The sequence below is a fragment of the Adiantum capillus-veneris genome, chromosome 22, assembly GCF_014529385.1.
Source record: "Adiantum capillus-veneris isolate H3 chromosome 22, ASM1452938v2, whole genome shotgun sequence".
Taxonomy (NCBI): domain Eukaryota; kingdom Viridiplantae; phylum Streptophyta; class Polypodiopsida; order Polypodiales; family Pteridaceae; genus Adiantum; species Adiantum capillus-veneris.
This window is the reverse complement of record NC_140952.1, coordinates 3,058,051-3,076,300: the sequence shown is the minus strand read 5'-3', so window position 1 is coordinate 3,076,300 and position 18,250 is coordinate 3,058,051. Positions and strand designations below refer to the sequence as shown.

Genomic DNA, 18,250 nt, shown 5'->3' with positions numbered 1-18,250 from the left:
AGGTCTGACCAGTGTCTCGTCAGAAAACATAAACCCTGATTAACCGTATGCTGTTCTCATTAAAAATCATGTCCCAATAGTCGACTGCGGAAGTTGGAGTCTCCCTCAAGATTTCATTATCACTACACATTTGTACCATAATGCACTGTTCTTGCACCCTCCGTTCCTCACTCGTGACCAGAACGTTCCTTTTCTCGTGGATCACCATAACCTCTGTAATGAGTGCCTCCATCCTCTCTAGAACTACCATCACCCATGAAACTGGTGCATCCTCCGTCATGCAATATAAACATCCTTCAGGGGAATAGGTATCAGAGAGTAGCTCAAAGCATGGAGCATAATGCAAAAATAATGGGAACAAGAACTATTGAGACGAGTTGTTCAGAAATGGACTGATTTTGTATCTTTTAAGAAATGCAAGTATTGTCATTCCGAAAACCATTCAAAGTACCACTATTCGGCAAATATAGTGATTGGAGGACCTTTGAGAGGCATTATACTTGTTCGTATGACAATGTCTTTGCAATTTTAGTAGTTGTCAAAGAATTGTGGCAGTAATCTCTGATTGAGAATAATCGGCCACGAAGAGTATGTGATCATTGTCAGAAGCGAGGTCACAAGGTTTCCAATACTGAGGATTGTCCATATCTTGTTCTTCAAACTGTGGTGAATCTTCAGACGTGAGTTCAGAACCAATGACGAATGAAGTTATAAAATTATGCAACGCTTCTAATGATTCTTTTTCAGATTCTGATTTGAGGTTGCAACATCATAATACCCGGAAAGACCAGCATCAAGATCCTGATGCTGGTTGAACTCACCATTCCTGAATTGAAGGAAGGTAGACCAGAATTCCAATGTGATTGGATACTTTGGAAAAAGCGCACAGCCTGAGAGGAACCAGACCATGCCACATATTTCTGACAAATCATGAAGTCAGATACTGATTTGGGAGAATGCTGGTTTTGTGATTGAACATTAGCATATCCATAGTAACGTTCCAGTATCAAAACCTCTATCATGATCTTCAATAAGTCTCTTGGATATTCTCCACTCATGTCGCAGTCTGATGCTCGGCACGATTGAATCCAACTAACTTTAAAAACCCAACGGGAAGATACATTCACTATCAAGAGCTAGTTTGCTCAACCATCATGAACGCCAAAATGGAATCAATTGATCCCTTATAACAACTATTCCAAGTTGAGTTGGTAGAGTCAGCTAAACCAGTTCATGCAAGCCAACTTCACCACGACGAGCACCAAGATTAGCAATAGACAACAATAGATCCAATAAATCACATTAGATCCCGTCAAAAGAGTAATGGGTCCTAATTAGGGATAGGCCTCTGATTGACTATCCACTATGCAATTATCGCAATAATTGGCTCAATATTTACCAATGTTGCTACTAATCTGAGTTCCCGACTGGGGGCAGATCCACTATCTACAAGCCTCATAAACAACCATATGCACTCACTCACTCACTCACTCACTCATGGCAAGCATACACATCCATACAATGCCACACACACACACACTTATTGAAAACCATGTTTTGGGGACTCAAACAACCCAAAACACTAGTACCCAAGCCCGGCAAAACCACACACACACATATAGATGTAGACAACCCAACACTGCCATACATGTGAGGCCATTGAGCCCTACACGGCTAATGCATGAAATCAAGAGGCTTTGGAAGGTTTTATTTCAAGAAATTGTAGTATGGCTTCCAAAGCATTTGAAGCAACCAACACAAAGCTTTACAGAAAGCTGGTTAATAGCAATATCAATGCTACAAATCACCACATACTTGAAGTCATGAAGATGGACAAGGATAGAGAAAAAATACAATAATAGATGGAAATGACGAGAAAGAAAGAAATTTTGAAGGCAGAGGTAACATCATTAACTAGTCGAGTCCGATGAGACTTGCAACGATGACTTCAAGTTATAGATCAAGGATCATCAGTTTACAGTTGTCTCAAGCTCGAGTAATATACATAGCCTTATGCTACTTCTCACCATCACATATACATGCACATACTACACATGTTAACATGTGCAACTATATACATGTGTTCCCTTGTACATTCGTCTATGTACAAGATGATAACTATGCATGTAAAATCTACAGGTGGCTCCTTCAAAGATTTGCCCTCACCCTTTCTTTCATCGCTGTTAGCAGTACCTCCTTAAAAGTAAACTGCACTCCTAGATGCCAAACATGTAATCTCACCATCAAAAGACCAGGCACAATCCAAACCTGGTGTACTTAAAAAAGTCAACAAGCACTAGCAAAGCTCCTCAACGCGATAGATCTTGTGACAAGCTAAGCTAAGCAAAATCGGCCAGAGGCTGTAAGCTGCCTGCATCACAAGTTGAGCAGAAGGCAAATGGGCAACATCCTACTCTAAAGAAAGCAAGTTAAAGTAACCTAAGAGAGGCTGTCTAAAATAATGCTGCACAAACATTGAACCTTAATCTAAAGAGGAGATCCCCTCTGCGTGGTTGCCAACTATTAAAGCCATGCAGCATGTACAGTTACACATATGTAGGAAAGACAGCTATACACTTCATTAGTCAACTCAACAGCATAACAAAGAATCACAAGAAATAATTACATCTATATGATCACACCATCCCCCTTCCAAGATCCACCATCACTTTCATACAACCTTGCTCAACCACTACAAGAACAACCACTTACTACTGCTCTCTCAAGCCATGGTTTGTAATATGTTCATGGTGTAAAGCTACCACACCTACCTATTGCATACTTCGCATATCTACTACACATTGTGTTCATGCTCGGTCCTCCTGTATTATCTATGGTTCTGTTGGATTGCACAAAGGACGTGACCACCATAAGTAGGACATGTAATTACATGAAACAACAAAACAATCAATAAAGTATAATCCGTGGTTATACCATTTAACAATGAGAAGGATGAAAAAAAGTGCAGTTTACGCATAAATGAAACTAAACATCAGGCACGGCAGAAAAGAAGTGACGACCACAAAATGAGACCATCGTCTCCGCCTTACAGGCACCAACACACTGCCGCAGAAGCAGGTTTAGCTGGTTTCACATTACAGCACAAGGAACCAGGGTTTGGTTCCGATTCAATCTACATACATCAGGGCCAGCATGAAACACTACACTAGCTGCTATGCTATGTAACTGATTTCACCACGCTGCTCTAGAGCCCCTTCTTACAAACCAATGAATAGCGTAAGGCCCTCATTTCTATTGCCGTGACGTAATCAGCACTATATGACAGATATACCTAGATGAATCCAGGAAGAGCCCAAATTCACCTATATGATTGAGAACCACAAGGTTGTGTCACCGTTTGTGAGCTCCCAGACTAGAGATTGTCTGGGTCATCTTCTCCATTGATGTGATTAAACCTTTGCCAATCTCAATAGTCGCTTCTAGCTTTTTCTCTTCAAGAAGGAACCTCTTCTCCGCAAGCCTGATTTTTCTCTCCTCTAATGCAAGCTTGCGTTCAGCCAATTCAGCTAACTTTTTCGTTAGCTGAGGATCTTTTGGAACCTTCGCAGAAGACCCATTCTCCTTCCTCACATCTATACCAGTGTCGCCCTGATTTTTGAAGCCAGAAGCGGGACTTTTTCGCTTCTGGCCAGCTGCCACAGGTGCTAAGTCATCCACCACAGATGGGCCATCCTCAAAGACTTCAGGCTCATTAAACGCAGAATCGTTACCAAAGTTTGCCACATCCACTGTGAAGTCAAAAGCAGAGACAAATCACAAAATCTGATAATGTTCAATGCAAAGACACATTTTTGACAAGCAATTCACAAACCTGAGTCTTCATTAGATGAGTCAACCACGATCGATGCCAGGTCAATAGGTTTGATGTAGCCAAACCGAGCCGCCATTGCATCATATAGCTCTTTGTCAAAACCACGAGGAAACCCTTCCTGCTCTCTTTCATCACCCAACATTGTCCAGAAGCTTGCTTTGCCAACAGGTATTTGCTTCTCCCAGTCAAAAATTTTCCTAAAAGCTGGCCAGATCTTTTCCCACTTATCCTTGCACTGAGACGCAAGTTTAGTGCAACCCCTAGTTTTTACAAAGGCAGCCACCTCATCCCACCGTTCAGAGGAATACTTGATTTTCTTTCCAGGCATCTCAACATCAAATCTATCAGCTTCTGCTTTCTTTGCATCAAACAGGGCCATTACTTCACCATGAGACCAGTGGCAGCGAGACCGTGGTGCCGCTTTGACAGGCACACTGTCAATAGCCATCTTATCCTGGCCATCATTAAATACAACGGACTCAGGTACAACCTTTGCTATTATCTCCATTTGAGAGTTTGGACTGTTTTCATTGTGGTGAGGATGGAAGCTGTGGCCTAGCTCAAACTCATTCTGTGCCTTTTGGCTATTCTGTGACAGCTTTTGCACAAAATTCAAGTCTAGCGAAGGCTCGTTAGGACAGTCTGGGAACACCGAGGAAAAATGGCTGGGGTGCAACGTCTGGCCTGTAGGAGATCCTGTGAGTGAAGCGAAGCTCATGACAGAGTGAGGATGATTCATTGTGCCAGATAGTGCCAACCAAACCTGCAAAAATGAGCCCATCTCTCTCTCTCTCTCTCTCTCTCTCTCTCTCTCTCTCTCTCTCTCTTTTTTCTTTTTTTTTTTGGAAAAAGCAGGGCTATATATTACTGAGTACAAGATAATCCCCAGCGGATGCCAAAATAGCCTATCACGTGGGGTGTACAAGCTGAATGTAAGGTTGAGAGCCACTATAGTGACAACTCGACTAGAACAAGCTCATGGTGGTCTGTATGAGGAGTGGAGGAGAAACCACTGAGGAGGTGCATAATGCCATGTAATCTGTCCACCTGTAAGTGCGAAGAAGAGTGGAGATCGGGCCCAACGCCGAAGGAAGTCAAATCGACGAGCCTCGGCTGCTCTAGATGTACCTGAGGAAGAATCCCACTGCCAAATGAGGGTGTGAATTATGTCCAGCCAAATGGCAGTGAGGGTAACTGGTAGGAGCTGGGAAGCCGCACTGAGAATATGAAGACAACGAGCTCTCCAAACATTCCAGAGTGCAATGCTAGTGATGACTGAGAAGATTTCATCTCGTGTCTGAGGATCCCCTTGCCAAGCAATCTGTGGTAACATAGCCAAAGTCCCTCGCCGGTAACCAGTCATGGTAAGCATAAGAGCTGGATCTGTGTCTGAGCCCTCATAGAAAAGATGCGGTCCGGGCATCGGCATCAACCAGGAGACAGATCCCCAAGTGAGAAATCCATGATGAACACCAGCTCTGCTAAGTAAAAAGCAAACTGCTAGCCAAACTGCATGAGAAGACGAGCATGACCAAAGGCAGTGTGCAGGTGACTCAGGTAGGCGCAAAGAACAACGAGTACATAACGGATCATGACCCATAGAAGCTAATCAAGTCCCAACTGGAAGTCCCGCATGTGCAGTCATCCACAGGAAAAAGGAAATACGACGAGCCACATGTAAATCCCAGATGGCTGACCAAAACTGTTGTAGATAGGCATGGGAGAGACCTGAATGTAACCAGAAACGCATACGAGTGGGCTGCTCTGGGTGCTGTCTCATCAAAGCGAATCTTCCAATTACGCCGGTGGGGTTAGAGTGAGGCCAATGCCACTCTCCTGGGTCCCAATAAAGCTGAGATAGGGCACGACCCTCCCACACCCAAAGCCTCCAAAGTGCAGCATGAGCGGGAGCAAAACGGGGGTCAACACGACGACGCTTCCCGCGGGAGCCAACTACTCGTATGGCCTCCCATAGAGCGCCGGGGTAGACAAGGCGTGGAGAGGTAGGAGCATATGTCAACCTAGCATGCATCCCCGAAGAGTAGTCAGTATCAACTGTGAACAGCATGGTGTCGAAACGAACTAATAAGAGAGTGCTCTGAGTAAAGAGGCCTTCCCAGCCACAATGTGGAGGCATCTGAGCTGTGCCTCGCATGACTGCGTCCCAATGTGAAGGAATGGCAGAGCCAATCTCAAGCAGTCTGTCTGTTACCCCGCGACCAATGTCATAATGTTCCGCCACAAAATCTGCATCCAACATACGTGTCTCATGAAATAGCCACATAGAGGCAGCAGGGCCAGTGTCCCAAGCAGCCCAATCTATGTGAGTCCGCTCTCCAAGCTGACGGGATGGATTAACCGAAGAATCAAGAACTGCATCATTCCAAATGAGAGGCTGGCGCTCAATCTCCTCACGGCATGAGAGAGGTGAGCGTTTGATAGCTCGTCGCATGGATACCCAAATCTGAAGGAGCGATCGGATGAAGGGTGAGCGAGTGCTGGTGCACAAGGGGGCATCCGTAAAGAGAAAACGATACCCTGCTTGCCAAGTATGGCCATCTCTAGTGCCGTGGCGCGGAGTCGCTGTGGAAAGAGCGGCCAGAAGAAGAATCTTCCAAGGTTCTTGGCCGGGAAAAAGACCCCGAACAATAAGCTTGGTAAGAAGGGCGCGGCTCTGTAATTCTGGATCAATAATGCCAAGGCCACCCTCTGATCTAGGACGAATAATCGTAGACCAACAAACTCAAGCACGAGTATCAGTAGTCCCATCTGTGCCACTCCATAAAAAATTCCGCACGAGTCTGCGGAGCTGAGCTATCACTCTAGAATGCAGCATCCAACAGGAGGCCGTATACCATACTGTAGCCAAAATGACCTGGTTGGCGACCAATGCACGGCCAGCCAACGACAGGTGACGTGAAGACCAATGACAAAGCTTCCTGCGAATAGACTGCAGCACGGGTGCAAACTGCTACTGTGAGGAAACGTCTAATCCAATCTGAAAGCCCAAATATCTGCATGTATGACCTGGCTGCAGCCATGTGAAACCATCAGTTACCCCCCAAGTAGGTATGTCATCACTGCCAACCAATAACCCATAGGATTTATGCTAATTAATGCGTGCTCCACTGGCAGTGCAAAAAACCTCCAGGGCTCCCCGCATGGCATCAAGAGCTGCTAGCAAATAGCGCAACATCAGCATAGTGTCATCAGCAAACTCTTGATCGATAAGGTCCGGAGCTGAAGGTACTGGCATGGTCAAGCCACGGAATGCATGACTCTGAGCACGAAGAAAGTCAAACATAGTCTCTCCCACAAACAGATACAGATATGCTGCTAAAGGGCATCCCTGACGGACAGATCGAGAGAGCTCAAAACTGCGATTGACACGACCACCAATGGTAATAGCACTGCTGGCAGTCCTGAAGAGAGCGGAAATGCCTGATATCCATCTCGAAGGGAAACCCATCCTGGCTAATGATCCTTCGAGAAAGTCCCACTCAACACGATCGTATGCTTTCTCGAAGTCAAGGATGAAGAAAGCGAGAGGTTCAGAAGATGATCTGGCCCACTCTACTGCCTCATAAAAAGTAAAGATATTATCCAGTATGCATCGATCCATGACAAAGCCCGTCTGAGAACTGTGGATAATATCTGGTAAGAACGGTCGCAAGCGATGGCTGATCAGCAACGCTAATATCTTATAGACCGAAGGGAGTAGGGTAATCGGTCTCCACTTGCAAAGCTGAGTGGTGTCACCCCCTTTCGGAATAAGAGAAATGAGACCTGAACAAAGATCCAGATGCATATAGCCTCTCTCTCTCTCTCTCTCTCTCTCTCTCTCTACATGTGGGTGAGACTGAAAAGCAGAGACAGGCAGATACCTCTATCTAGCTATTTGTTACTTTCCCCCGAGTACATCAGTTTATGCACCACCCAGAGGACGGTCCCCTTTCTCTATTTTGGATGATGACATATGGGAGTTCTCTAGGGACGGTGACATTATCATCCTCGGGGACTTCAATGCTAGGATTGCCCATCACCAGGCAGTGTTTTATGATACTTCAGAGGAGATGCTAAGAGAGATAGATGTGGCAGAGACGGGTCTTTCCAAACTATCACACGATATGGAATATACTGAGTATGGGCGACACCTGATAGACATGGGCACTGCACATGGATTGGCCATCTTGAACGGCCTACAGAGATTTCCTGCTGCGGGAGGTTTTACATGCTTCCCACACAAACATGGAGCCAGCACGGTGGACTATGTCATGGCACAACCGAATCTCATCTCTAGTATCCACGATCTCACAGTTGGGCCGAGACCGGTCAGGGTGGCGGTGGATCATGCTCTGGTGTCAATGACCATCTCCTTCCATTTCAATGTAGCACATAGGCCACGAGTAGCAGCCCCTACTCGCTACACATTCACGAGGGAGACGGACTCTGTATACATGGACGGAATCTACAAACGCCTATGCATTGAGGACCCGGGGCGACCTCTGGAGGAGCTAACTACTATACTGACACAGACATTACATGAGGCAGCAGCTGAAGCATACCCACAAACCCAGCCTGAGCAGAGCCGCCGATTTGGGAGCATGCCTCAGAACAGCTGGTACGATAAGGAGTGCCGCCAGACTAGAGCCAGACTTCAGAGGGAGGTGCTATTGGGGGACGTCACTCACAGACAGTCACAGATGGACTTCCGATGCCTGGTGCGGCGGAAGAAGAGGGCTTTCTTGGCTAGACTCGAGCAGGATCTATATCAGCTATTCTTGAGTCAAGACTCGCGTGAGGCGTGGCGGCTCTTTCATGAGCAATCCCCCCCCCCCTACTATTTCCTCCACAGAGACATGGGGTCAGTACGCATCATCTTTGTACACAGTACCTGGACAGCCGCCCCTCCCCAACCCCCCCGACCCATGCCCACATACATGTGTCTTTTTCACTGCTGAAATGGTGAAGAAAGCCATTGACAGGATGAAGACTGGGAGAGCATATGATCATGAGGGCCTAGTAGCTGAGCATTTCAAGCATGCCAAAGACCTACTAGCAGAGCTTCTAGCAGTTATGTTTAACCGTGCCATGTGTGAGGGCCTACCGGACACTTGGAGCCTATCTACAATCGTACCTATCTTCAAATCAGGAGACCCCAGGGCCCATGGAGCCTGGGAATTATCGCACTATTATGATTGTGCACAAACTGGCACGGTTGTATGCATCCATTCTTGAGCAACAGCTGAGTAGATGGGCAGAGAGGGAAGGAATACGTGCAACTAGGCAGGCAGGATTCAGGAGAGGCTTCTCTACTCTTGACCATATCCTAACACTCAGGGCCATCATCGAGGAAGGCAGATCTCATGGGAGACAGATCTATTGTAGCTTTGTGGACTTCCGCAAAGCTTTCGACACGGTACCCAGAGCTAGACTGATGCGCAAATTACAGGAAATGGGAGTACCCACAGAACTCATTTGGGGGATCATGGCATTGTACAGATCACTAGTAGGGCATGTACGCACCCCGGAGAGACTTTCTACACCGGTTCACTCCACTATTGGGGTGAAGTAGGGCTGCCCGCTCTCTCCCACTCTTTTCCGTATGTATGTGGATGAGATTTCTGACTACATTGATAGCGATGGGGATAAAGGTGCTCAGTTGGCAGGGATATGGATTCCACTTTTGTTATATGCTCATGACATAGTGTTGATCTCCGAATCCCCAGAGGGAATGCAACATCAATTGGATGCTCTGCATACGTTTGCCCACGAAAGTGGTTTGTCTGTCAACCTGGGTAAAACCAAGGTTATGGTGTTTAATACCACCCCACAGTGGATCAGGAGGTCAGCACCTACACTCACATACGGCCAGGAGACTGTGGAGTACACAGACGCTTGCACTTACCTTGGAGTGGTTTTTAGCGGACCTACATTCTCACTCAGAAGAGCAGCAGAAACCAGACTTACTAGAGCCCACGCAGCATTGGGTAGATTGGAGAGGATGTGTTCGCAAGTTCAGTTTCAGGAACCCCGGACGAAGCTCTGGCTCTTTGACATCTTGGTGGCTTCAGCATTGCTCTATGGAACCGAGATATGGGGACCTTCACTGGATCACCACGGGAGGACGGGTCGCTCAGACGGATGGGGAAACATGGATAAACCTCTCGTCTCTATGATCTCGCGGCTCATTAGAGCCAAGGCATCAATACCACGGGCCATTATCCGAGCAGAGCTAGCGGCCCCTCCAATTGTGGTGGAGGCGCTCACCAGATCAGTCTCCTTCATAAACCGCACATGGGAACTTCCTAGAGACAGATATGCTCGCATAGCACTTGAATCCTCTCGACAGTTAGCCATACAAGGAGATACAACATGCTGGTATGGGGAGATGACATCATGGTTTCAGGCACATGGGTTCAGCATAGACCGGCTGTTGGGGTATAGGCGCCTGTGCCTTGCCCGGCCGCCCAGAGTCTGGGCGCCCACTGACTTGTATACCTTATACATAGCATAAGTGTATAGGGGGCTCCTCACTCTTTGAGTCTCCCCACCCATATTTGTGTGTCGTGTGTCTCCTTCTCTCGCTCACTCTCCGTCTGTGGTGCTCCCCGATCCCCTTCAATTGGTATCAGAGCTTTGGCTTCGCGTCAGATGGAGTGCTACAGAGAAGTGAGCTTTCAGCTATGGTGAGCTCGCTTTCGGTGGAAGCTTGAGATCGGTGAGCAACCACCAGATCTGTGCTCATGGAAGCTTGAGGGGCATTCCCAAGCTTGAGGGAAGAGTGTATTGCAAGTGTGTATGGTTATTTGCAACCATACTTGCAGGAAGAATGCAGATTTTCATTTCCGCAGGTCATTTTTCGGGCCCCAAAAACAGTGTTTTTTGCATAACTTTTACATACGGAATGCGATTTATGCAAGGTTAAGGTGTAACTTGGGGTTTTGGCACGCTCCGGACGCAATGGTGATGTCTATTTGAGCTGATTTTGACCTCTGAAATTTCTGCAGCAGCAGCAAGTTTTTGCTGCGTTTTTGGGCCGAAAACAGCCTTTTTTGGCATAGCTTTCACACCCAAACTCGGATACATGTGATCTAGGAGTCTACCTTGGGGTTTTGGCATGCTCCGGACGCGCTCGTCATATCAGAATTTTAAAATTCTGAACGCTGAATTTTCTGCAGCAGCAGTTGTTTATTGTGTGTCTAGGATTCCACACATGGTTTGCTCTCAAATGTGAGAGTGATATTTGTTGCAAGTTTCCTCATAGGTGGGAGGATACAATGTATGCGTTATGTGGTTTGATGCTCAGGGAGACTAATGTGATTGCATTTTGAGCTCGACAATGCATGCCTCGAGCATGTTTTTTTGGCAGTCACAGGTAGAGCAAATATTTGTGTACTAGATTTGCAGGTGTTTGCAATGATGTATGCAAAGTCTGGAGATTGGTGTATGCATTTGGAGTGCGGTTTGATGCGCTTTGGTTGCTCATGGTTTTGAGCGTGCAGTCAGTTTGGTTACTGGTTTTGTGGCCGTTTTACTGACGAAACTCTGGCGAAATTTTCCTAGGAGTTTTATGCGTATCATTTATGCGATCTAGGTAGAGATTGCGGGTTGCACTCAGCATTTGCGTGCGGTGTTCTCTACAAGTGGGAGATTTGTGCGTGTATGCATCAATACCGCACAGTGTGGGCTTGGTGATTCGCTCACGGCGTACAGTTATCTTGGCACACTCACAGGAGTGAGTATTGTGATGTATGCTTGTGTGGCTACGAGCTAGGTAGCCGAATTTGAGCACTAATGGCTTGAGGTTTTTCAGCAGGTTTCAACTACAGGTTTACAAGTTTACAGGTAGGTTTGAGGGCTTATTTGGGTGCTGAATTTTCAGCCATTGTTTCCTCTTTGCAGGTGTCCATGTATGGCTCAGTTGTAGGCTGATCTGGGACACATTTGTGACTTGTTTATGCAGCTGTTTAAGAGCTGAATTTTGGGGCTGTTTTGGGGCTGATTTACAGCCATATTTGCAGACTTTTGTTGATGCGATTCGAGCCAGTTTAGGGCTGATTTGGTTAACATTTGCTACTCATTGTTGGTTGCTCTTTTGCGAGCATTATGGCTGATTTTTCATTTGACTTCGAGCGTTATGGTCTGACACAGTTTGATGGTGCAGATTTTGTTGCTTGGAAGGAGCATATGCTTGTTGCATTGGCGGATTTGGGGCAGGATAAACCCTTGCGTGGTTTATCGGCGAAGCCCAAGTCTATGCATGATGATGATTGGCAGGATCTTGATGAGTTAGCCATGTCTACGATTCATTTGCATCTGGTTGAGTCTGTTTATTGGCAGGTCTCGCGGGAGACTACAACTCATGCTTTATGGCAGAGTTTACATGCTATGTAAGCGACATCCATGTCTACTGGGGAGTCTAGTCCCACTTCTATGTCCATGGGAGAGATTGGTCCCACACGCAAGTCTCGACGGCATAGAGACTTGACATGTTGGCATTGTGGACATAGAGGGCACATTAGGCGTCGATGTTTCAGGCATTTGAGACAACGGAGGCGACAGATGCGTGATGCAGATTTGGGCACGACAGATGCTAGTGAGATCAGTACGGTGGTTACTGAGTATGCTTGTGACGGCAATGTCACATTTACATCTAGCTTGTCTTCAGACGATCTTATGTCTATGGATTGCATATCGGATTGCACATTGTCTTCACCTTGGTTACTAGATTCAGATGCTACTTTCCATGTCACGTCGCATCGTGAGTGGTTTAGCACGTTTTCTAGTGGGAGACTTGGTTGTGTGCACATGGCTGATGGTTTTGTGTATGACATTCAGGGTGCAGGAGACATATGTTTGTCCTTGCCTAGCGGTATGAGATTTAGCCTGCGTCATGTGCGTTATGTGCCAGATCTGAGACGGGATTTGATCTCAGTCAGACAGTTACAGGATAGTGGATGTCAGATTTCGCTACGAGAGCGAGATTTTGTGATGCATTTGGGTTCGCTAGTGATTGCGAGAGGTTCCAGGAGTGGTACAGGTTACGGTTTACCCATTGCACGTAGTACTGGTGCGAAATGGTCGAGTCTCAATCTTGTTACAGCCATGCAGAGAGCGAGAGACCCGGACAGTCTCTTTTGCTTATGGGTTGCAGGGTGCTTTTCATGGAGTGCAGAGTAGTGAGCTCGTTGTGCACACAGCTGGGGCACGACTTGAGCAGTCACACAGAGAGGTGATAGAGTCAGACATGCATGCTTTGCTAGTGACCGAGCAAAGTAGAGAGTCAGTTGTGCGAGATACTTCTATGCAGGATAGACAGGTAGAGCGGTCTTGCTCTAGTGAGTCACGACAGGAGGACGTTGTGCAAGAGTCTATGCATAAGGAGTTAGAGCATGAGAGCTCTAGTGAGTCGCAATAGATTGAGTGGTCATGTTTGCAGTGGATGATTGCAGAGGAGGCTGAGATGTCAGCGATTATGCAATCATTCCTTTCTGTGAGCATAGGGATATAGTTGTGCAAGATGTGTCTTCCAGGAGACACCTAGAGCAGCTGGTTTGCTCTGAGGTTGCCAACAGGTTGATGCGTCTTTTGCGGACAGTCAAGAGATGCATGTGGCTGACACGCCTTATAAGTCAAAGATACCTATTGCCAGGGATATATATGTTGATGCATGCTCCGTAGAGCTAGCAAGGCCCGCTAGCATTGCATCGGCATTCGGTGGTCTCATGTATGAGATGTTGATCTTGAGACCGGATATCGCAGCTACAGTGGGAGCATTTGCAATTGGGGTTGTCAGTCGTTTGTTGACTGATGATGGCATAGTGCACGAGGGAGATATGCAGGTATTGCGTACATACTTGCAATACGTGTGCGGTACGTCTGGTGGTGTATGGACATACACGGGAGCAGGACAGCCGAACGCACACGATCACAGCCAGCCAGTGGGCATTGGTTGAGAGTGATTTTCTCTCGCCTTTTGTAGTCTTTAGACTAGGTTCTCTTGCTTAAAGGCACAGTCGCCTTTAAGTGGGAGGTTGTTGGGGTATAGGCGCCTATGCCTTGCCCGGCCGCCCAGAGTCTGAGCACCCACTGACTTGTATACCTTATACATAGCATAAGTGTATAGGGGGCTACTCACTCTTTGAGTCTCCCCACCCACATCGTGTATGTGTCTCCTTCTCTCTCTCACTCTCCGTCTGTGGTGCTCCCCGATCCCCTTCAATAGTTGTTGGGGTTAAGGCCTATGTGCCTTGATCGGTCGCCTAGGTCATAGGCGCTCGCTCACTGTTACCCTATACTTATAGTGAGTATACTGTATAGGGGGAGCTGCCACTCTTTGAGTCTCCCCACCCATATCTGTGTGTCGTGTGTCTCCTTCTCTCGCTCACTCTCCGTCTGTGGTGTTCCCCGATCCCCTTTAATTGGTATCAGAGCGTAGGTGCGGAGGGAGCGCGTGTGTGCACAATCACGACGACAGCGGAGAGCCAGTTTCATTCTCGAAATCGCGTCCGCGTGCGCGCACTTTCAAGAGTGCAAACAGGGTTTCGACTTCAGCATCGGCAAATTCAGCTTTCCGAGAGCGTTTCCACCAGGCGTCCTTACGTTTTACCCCCCTTTCGAAGCCATTCGAGCCATCAAAAACCTCAAGCCATTAGTGCTCGAATCCGGCTACCTAGCTCGTAGCCATACAAGCATACATCACAATACTCACTCCTGTGAGTGTGCCAAGATAACTGTACGCCTATCAAACCGTGACCGAATTACTGCCGCCCAGAGTTTGGGCACCCACTGACTTGTATACCTTATACATAGCATAAGTGTATAGGGGGCTGCTCACTCTTTGAGTCTCCCCACCCACATCGTGTATGTGTCTCCTTCTCTCTCTCACTCTCCGTCTGTGGTGCTCCCCGATCCCCTTCAATTGGTATCAGAGCTTTGGCTTCGCGACAGATGGAGTGCTACAGAGAAGTGAGCTTTCAGCTATGGTGAGCTCGCTTTAGGTGGAAGCTTGAGATCGGTGAGCAACCACCAGATCTGTGTTCATGGAAGCTTGAGGGGCAATCCCAAGCTTGAGGGAAGAGTGTATTGCAAGTATGTATGGTTATTTGCAACAGGGTTGATTAGTTGTTCGATGACTGATCTCGGCATAGAGCATAGGGGAGGTTTGCAGGTATTAGACAGATACTTGCAGGAGTGCATGAGCTCTTGTAGACTCTTTGCAAAGCTTGGAGCTAGCTCTGTGTGGCTTCCGCAACGGGATGTTTGTCTATCAGTAGAGCCGGATTCACTAGCTCATCGAGAGTCCATGGGCATAGGTTGAGAGAATATCTCACCTTCTATTAGTTGTACACTAGTAGATCTTGCTTAAAGGCACATTGGCCTTTAAGTGGGAGGTTGTTGGGGTTAAGGCCTATGTGCCTTGACCGGTCGCCTAGGTCATGGGCGCCCGCCCACTATTACCCTATACTTATAGTGAGTATACTGTATAGGGGGAGCTGCCACTCTTTGAGTCTCCCCACCCATATCTGTGTGTCGTGTGTCTCCTTCTCTCGCTCACTCTCCGTCTGTGGTGCTCCCCGATCCCCTTCACCGGCTGCCACCATTCCATTACTCATTGGATGCACCATCTCTCACTCTTACACAGTCAGAGATCACCATGCTCATACGCCAAGACCTGACGCAGCTAGACACCAGAAGGACATGGATACAGCCAGCACAGGAATTGGGCACGAAGATGGCTTTCTACAAAGACTACCTTCTCCAGCTTACGGAAAATGGTTTTGTGGCGAGACCCAGATACATGGATACACACTTGTCTCATGGGATACGATGTGCTATAGGCCAATTACGCACATCTTCTCACTAGTTGCGGATTGAGACTGGGAGATACAGCGGAGTACCAGCAGAGGACAGGACATGCCCCTTGTGTAACATGGAACCTAAGACAGAGCTACACTATACATGTCGCTGCCCCGTCTACTACGAGATACGAGGCCGCTTCCATTGCTTGTTCAGAGAAGGTTTTGGACCACTCTCAAGAGTCATGGGATACGAAGATCAGAGATGTCTGGGTTTGTTGTTGCTCAAGCTGCGCAGACACAGAGATAGCCTGATGAATGGCGAGGCTAGCCAGTCTCAAAGACGGATCACAGACTTCTTCAGAGCAGACACAGGACAGCCGCATGAGCCACTCCCACAGCAGAGCCCCCCCTTGTCTCACACTAGAGGCACACTGATTGACCAAGCGATTGAATTGGGGAAATCCAGGCGCCCGCGACTGCAAAGAACTACACAGCATCGACGGAGGCTACGGCAGAAAATTCGGAGCACGCTGGCCAAGCATGCACGACGCCCGATCAGACTACTAACCATGGAGGAAATTGATGAGATTCACCAACGACCGATGCTAGATCTCTTGTGATTCAGCTATCCCAACAAACCGCCCATTTTTTGTTTAGTCTTTTGCTTGGTTCACATCGATCAACTTAGGACCCCATAGTATATATCTTCGTTTTGTACTGTTGTTAGGTTATTTTGTTACTCTGACTTTGTATCAGATCCACCACTTTGTAACTTTCGAGTCTCATAGGTCATTATGGCCTTTTGAAGACGTTAATATAACATTTCAATTCTCTCTCTCTCTCTCTCTCTCTCTCTCTCTCTCTCTCTCTCTCTCTCTCTCTCTCTCTCTCTCTCTCTCTCTCTCTCTCTCTCTCTCTCGTCGTGTGACTGCCCAAGGTGAGGAGATCGCATTACTCAAGAAGGAGCTTGCTCAGGAGACACTCTCGAAGGAGAGAGCTTCAACCTCAGTAATTGAAAAACTCGACTCGATTGAAGAGCAAGTGCGGGCCATCAAAGAGGGGGAGGAGCAACACAAAGAAATGAGGAGTTCTTGGGTGGATGTTATTACAAAGACTCGGCAGAAAGCGGACAAGCCCAAGAAATGGATAGAGATTGCCAAGAAATGGATAGAGATCGCCAAGAAAGGAAAAGGCAAGGAAACAACACCCACACCCACCATTATTAACTTGAGCACCACACCAATAGACTCTGTTGAGTCCTTGGTAGAATCATTGTTACTATTGTCCTCATCAAGCTTGTCTTTACTTTTGTCCTTCTAAGAGCTCTTTGTTTGCCTTTGAATGTTCAATCCCGTAACAAATGACCTTGCTTTCGACACTTGTAACAACGGCTCTGAGACTTCTTTTTAAGTTTCCAACGTAGTATATGCTAATTCGTCACTTTTTGAAACTTGAACCTTGCCTTGGGAGATAGTAATGTAACAAGAGGGCACCATGTGTCAACGGAAAAGAACAGATGGAACAAACTTTGAGCACTTCAAAACAACTGAACAACTGAACTGAAAGAGATGCACGGCACTATTAGAGTTTAGTTTCCTGTCCGGTGGTAGCTCCAGTATCTCAGAGGCGGGACCCCTGTTCCTAGGGTTTCCCGGGGTCAGAGTCTCGAGTCTTCTACAGTTATGCTACTAAATATGTGTGTCGGGTCACTTTTAGTGTGTTTACATATTTATTAGCCATTTATCAAGATCTTGGGGTTTTGTTGGAGGTAGGGCAAACCTGAGGTTTGCCTATATATGTAACACCCCCCGCTCCCCTTCCCCTCTTGTACTTTTGTGTTCAGTGCAGAGATCCAACGTTTGGGCTCTCTCTCTCTCTCTCTCTCTCTCTCTCTCTCTCTCTCTCTCTCTCTCTCTCTCTCTCTCTCTCTCTCGTTTTGGTGTGCAGCGACTCTCCTCTCTCTAGTGTTTCCTCCTCCACATCGATCTCTCTCCATCTGGCGTTTTCTCCTTGCAATCTCCTTCCCTCTTGCTAGCGCTCCCCATTCCTAGCATGTGCACACCCTCTTCGGTGTGCCATTGCCTGCACTGTATTCACGTTCCCGTTTAATGGGCGGTACATGCTAGGAGCTTGGTAACGAGGAGATCCATTGTGGTAGGTCCGAGATCTATCGCATAGTAACCCGGAAGGGAAATTGGTACGAGGAACACGGAACAGTAGTATACATGAAATGCCATTCCCTGTTTCGGATACTCACGTCTGAAACACAGAATGGGGATCCAGAACGGGAAATGGGGATGGGAACGGGGAACAGAGACTTGAAAATGGCCATTCCTTGTAACTATAATCTATTGGCTGTCCAGTTCGGAGAGGTTGTTTGCTTACAGATGTAGACAATTTCATCACCCAATTCACCATTTTCCGTTGCACCTTTGACATGGTATCAAAGCGACGACGTGCTCTTGAATAGGATCGGTCGTTTGTGTGGTTTGTGGTGCGGATTTTGTGCGACAAAAAGAGACAGGTTGCTGGTTTTTCTGCGTTTTTCACTTTCTTGGGGCTGATTTCGGTTGTTCTTGGCAGATTTGCAGATTTTATCTTCTACCTCGACCTA

The 18,250-nt window shown here is 47.1% G+C and overlaps 1 protein-coding gene across 4 annotated transcripts in view; it reads right to left on the bottom strand.

The window, feature by feature from the left end:
* Positions 1–3,017: 3,017 nt before the first annotated feature.
* LOC147428848 (uncharacterized) overlaps positions 3,018–18,250 on the bottom strand; it is a 52,116-nt gene continuing 36,883 nt past the window's right edge. For all 4 annotated transcript variants that reach the window (XM_086495465.1, XM_086495464.1, XM_086495463.1 and 1 more), the window contains 2 exons: positions 3,833–4,595; positions 3,018–3,749 (listed from right to left, as the gene is read on the bottom strand). In XM_086495465.1, the coding sequence (XP_086351591.1) occupies positions 3,352–3,749; positions 3,833–4,571 (1,137 nt within the window). In that variant the 5' untranslated portion in view covers positions 4,572–4,595 and the 3' untranslated portion in view covers positions 3,018–3,351. The remainder of the gene's footprint in view (positions 3,750–3,832; positions 4,596–18,250) is intronic.